Raw genomic sequence first — 5,154 nt, forward strand, 5'->3', positions numbered from 1 at the left:
TCCCCAGAATTAAGACAAACAAAAGTTTTTAAAAAGTCAAAAAATGGTTTTAGTTAAATAATTTTAGAATTGAAATTTTGTTTCCATAACCTATTTACTCTATAATAATACAGGTATTAGTGAACGAACAAAGAAAATCGCCAAAAAGACAGTGACTTAACTAATAAAAAACAATTTAATGGCTTTTTATATAAGCAAGTCGTATTGTTTGACCTGTTATATCGTCGACATACTAATTAATTACCTTTCATATTCATTTTTGTGAACTCTTAGAATAATTGTTCAACATTTGTAATCCCGACATCACATTCTCTATTGTCCAAAAATATGAATCTTCTTTTTTTGCTTTTCATTTTTTTTGTTTCCATATTTTGAAAAACAAATTTGGAAGAAACCTCATGCCTATTTTGAGAACATCAGTTAAAAATTAACTTTTAATCTATTTAAAATCATATCATTTCTCACATAAACTAATTAAAAAAATTAAAAAATTAATTTTTAACAACCTTCTCCATGACTTGTCATGTTCCTCGCAAACGCACGCGCAAAAACTTCACACGTCAAATGTGGTGCGGACACGGGTTGTCATGTCAAATGTGTCCCTTTGTATAAATCGGATTAATTATCCTTTATTCTTTTTATATTTTGTTGTTTTTTTTATTTTGAACCTTCAAATTTATTTATTTATTCATTTAAACCTTTTTCATATTTTAAGTTTTTTTTTTTTAAATTTACTTCAAAAGTTAACTTAAGTTCAAAATTTAACATATTAACAGTCATGTGGCATAATATAAAAATATATATTTTATATTGTGTGGCAGTGATATTTTGTCTAATTTTGAATAAAAGTTAACTTTAAGAGTAAATTAAAAAAAAAAATTTAAACATAAAAGGTCATAATAGAAAAAAATAAACTTTGAAGGTCAAAATGAAAAAATAACCAAATATAAAGGGGTAAAATATAATTTACTCATATGAATATTAAATATAACGGTTATATTACATAACAATATCATCAATTTTTATTGAATAATTTCATATTTTAAGGGTGTATAATACAGTAAAAAATTATTAAAAAAATAAAAAAAAGGCAAGAGTCATACAAAAAAGTTGAAATTTTTTTCTCATTCGATTTACTTTTTCACTTTTTTTTATAAGAAGTTCAAAAATTACTTCCAAAAAATCAACTTATTTTACATCATATTTTAATAAAAATAATTATTAAAAAATCATTTCCCAAATCAATCATAGTGCATGAAAAGAGCAAGGATCCTCTAAAGTGATTTTTTCTTAAAGTTTCCTAGAGTGTTACATTGTGTGGTTGAGATTTACTGGCAAGTCACATCAATTTTTCTGATGTGACTTGCCAGTAAATCTCAATTACACAATGTAGCACTCTAGGAAACTTTAGAGAAATTTCACTCTAGAGGATCCTTGGTGGCATGAAAAATCATTAGGTATTTTGGAGCACTGCTCCATGACTGAAAAACAGGTGTTAGAATCTTACTATTTCGGCTTAGTTTGGAAAGGTTAAATAAGTGTATTTTTTGATTTTTTATAAAATATGGGTTGGATTTAGGTTGGGTTTGAAGTGATGTGTTAGAGAGGTGATGTGACTTAAATAAGATGATGTGACTTAAATAGGATAGTGACTTTTTGACTTTTTATCTTTTTTTCAATCATGCCAAACTTAAATAAGATGATGTGACTTATACTAACAATTGTCAAATTGGAACACTACATAAATTTGTTTCAAAAGTACCGAATACAGTATTCTCCTAATTTTATTTACAATACTGTGTGATGTAGAAAATTTATTTTTAAAATGAAAAATTAATTATAGGTCTTAATATTTTATGTGTAAGAAATTTTAATAATTAAAAGTCAAATATGAATAGATTTGTTAATGGTTAATGAAAATTTTTGTCACTGTGTGTGATCCTAAGTAAAATAGGCTTATAAAAATAATTCTTTCAAAGTTCAAAAAAAAGAGTGTATTCTTAACCTGAAATCAAATCCTCATTTGTATTAATCAAATTTATCAAAAAATCATGAATTCTACTTGTAGCAAAATATTTTTTTCTAAAAAAAATAAAATAAAAAAAATTAAAAAATTATATAATGTACAAATTATGACTTAATTATAACTCATGGTGTATTATTTTGGTTATCAATTGAAAATATCTTTGCTAATTTCTTATATTGTTGGTTATGTCTAAAGTAGTGTATCGGGTCTTTAATTATACTTAAAGTGGTGTTTGGTTACGATCTATAACAATATTTTTATATGAAAATATTTAAGTATTTTATTATATGAAAAAATACTTAAGATGGGTTGACTAAGATCGTAAGAGTTATTCACATTAATATATAAAAGATTATACATTCAATCATAAACAATGTCTTCAAAGGGAATCAGACACAAAATCTCTATAATTTTAATAATTTCAATTCTCAAAGGAGTTCTGATTAATTATGTGACACATCATAATAACAGCAAAATTTTTATTTTAGCTAAATTATTTTTGCATATCTTTTCTGGTAGAGCTCGTGAAGGTGCATTATTAGTAATATTATAAATTCAAAACTTTTATTTAGAAATTATTCAAGAAACATCAAGGTTTTTAAATATACACAGTCATTTTCAATGAATCATTATTTTTTCCATCTTAAAAAAAAAAAAATCATTATTTTAAAAATAATACTCTATACTATTTGTCATTTGACATTTGTCAATTTATCTTCAAAAAATTTAACCAAAAAATATTAAGTTCTATTATTTTAATGGAGATGACTTCTCTGTAGTTCACATAGTGGATTGAAGCATACGGGTTCCGTTTTGATGATCCAAACCGTTCAATATATAGAGTTCATTGAGTATTTTATTTTTGTAAAAAATCTTGTTGATAAGGTATTATCTTATTATAATAATTGAATAATCTATGTTTAAAATTAGAGTAATGCTACACTTATCATATTTTTATGTTATTTTTAATATACTATCTCACACGTGTTAGCATATCATTTGACATAAACATAAGTAGTGAATCTATTACACCAATAATATATTAACACATGAGATACTATATTAAAAGTGACATAAAAATATTAAACTTAAAGGGAAAACTTCGACGTTTTAAGGTATTATATATATAAATATATATATATTTTATTAAATATTTGTTTGCCGACCAAGCCATGGCCCTTCGTGACTAAGGTCTCGTTTGTTTCACTGGATATAAAATGAAGGATATAATATAATATGAGATTTAGTCAGAATATATAATGAATGGAATATAAGTATTGGATAGTATATCCCCCAAGTCATGTTTGTTGACTTGATATATAAGATTGGACATATGTTATGCATGTTTGTTTTACAAAATATATTGTGGGATATAACAAGTAATTTCCAAGATTGCCCTCATAATATTATATTATATTAAATTAAATAATATTATATTATATTAAATTCAAAATTTATATTAAATTATATTATATTAAATTAAATTAAATTCAATAATTATATTATATTATATTATATTAAATAAAATAATATTATATTATATTAGATTAAATAAAATAATATTATTATATTAAATTCAAAATTTTATATTAAATTATATTATATTAAATTAAATTCAATAATATTATATTAAATTAAACTAAATTCAATAATATTATATTATATTAAATTCAAAATTTGTATTAAATTATATATATTAAATTAAATTAAATTAAATAATATTCTATTCTATTATATTATATTAAATTCAATAATTATATTATATTAAATTAAAAAAATATATTAAATTATATTATGTTAGATAGACAAAAGGATAAATTGAACTTTTTACATCATATACCAACCAAGGGGATATGATATAATGGGGGGTAGTATTGTATATCCTCCACTTTTGGGGGATATATAATCCCACTATATATTATATTCCCTTCAAAAAAAAATTACAAACATGAAATATATAAACCCACCAAATGTAATATTCAATTTCAATCTTCATATCCCCAGTCAAACAGGCCTAAGTTTATAACATGCTGCTACACGCTACTTCTAATCATATTCTCTCTATATAGATGTACTTTGCACCCCCTCATAGTTTTGAGTCACTTCCAATACACACAACATACTCAAACATCCTAGCTAGCCCCAAAAAACCACAAAATCAACAACATTAAAACCTTCAGTTCAACCATGAAAGTATTAGAAGCAGCCACGTTTCTCCGCCCAACGCCGCCCTTCGACAGACTGTTTCCGGCCAAATCGGCCCGCCATCCCCAATGGAGATTTGTGCCCATTAGAGCAAAAAGAGGAGTCGACGGCGGAGACTTATACGGTGGCGATCGGCCGGTGGATGAGGGCATGATCGTCCTTCGGATGCGAATTCGGGAGTTGAAGTTGTCGGAGATGAGCCACGTGTTGCCTTCGGATTGGATGGAGTGGGAGAAGAAATATTATGAGAATTACAACGAGGATGTTTGTGAAGCAATGGGGTGGCTGCAATCGGTCTTGATGAATACAAGGCCGTCTTTGGCTATGGGAATGGTTGCACTTGTTGCTTTGAGTGTACCCTTTTCTAGTTTTGTTGTCCTACTCCATGCTATAGAAGTGGCTAAGGGGTTTGTATCTATGTTTCTCCGAACTATGTGAATTCGGAACCAACAAAAAAGAACAGAAGAAAAAGAAAATAGGAGGAACACTAGTGTGATTTACATATTAATGCAAGTTAGAAAGGTCTGCAATATTCTATATTTGAATTTCTATTAACTCAGATTGTGTTTGGATTAATTACTTGTGTGGATTTATAGATGAAAATGAAATGAGAGAATGCAATTTTTTTTACTTCTACCTTTTTCTTGTACTAATCTCTTCTTGAATTCTTGATCTAAATACAGTTTCCCAAGAGATTTAGGTCTTGTCAATTTGAGGTGATTTTTTTTTTTATTATTATTATTATGAAAGAATTATTCCATGTACATCCTTCGATTATAATTAAACTTGGGCATATCCATATTATTAATTGTTGTTAATTGTTTATGTGTTAAATTAATCAGTTCTATCATCATCTTCTTCTTGTTTCAAGTGTCTCACAATTGAATTTATTAATTCAATACTTAATTTTAATTTTTTTTTTC

At 25.8% G+C, this 5,154-nt stretch overlaps 1 protein-coding gene across 1 annotated transcript; it reads left to right on the plus strand.

Annotated features, from left to right (window-relative positions):
- The first annotated feature begins 4,213 nt into the window (after positions 1-4,213).
- Positions 4,214-4,669, plus strand: LOC114267476 (uncharacterized). Its single transcript, XM_082924049.1, has one exon. The coding sequence runs from the start codon at positions 4,214-4,216 to the stop codon at positions 4,667-4,669; it is 456 nt and encodes a 151-aa protein (XP_082780175.1).
- The last annotated feature ends 485 nt before the right edge of the window (positions 4,670-5,154 follow it).

Source organism: Camellia sinensis, chromosome 4 (assembly GCF_055761805.1).
Source record: "Camellia sinensis isolate YWXY chromosome 4, ASM5576180v1, whole genome shotgun sequence".
NCBI classification, from domain to species: Eukaryota; Viridiplantae; Streptophyta; class Magnoliopsida; order Ericales; family Theaceae; genus Camellia; species Camellia sinensis.

Bases quoted from the DNA above. Each gene is read 5' to 3' on its own strand.
- LOC114267476 (XM_082924049.1), top strand. From the start codon at position 4,214: ATGAAAGTATTAGAAGCAGCCACGTTTCTCCGCCCAACGCCGCCCTTC.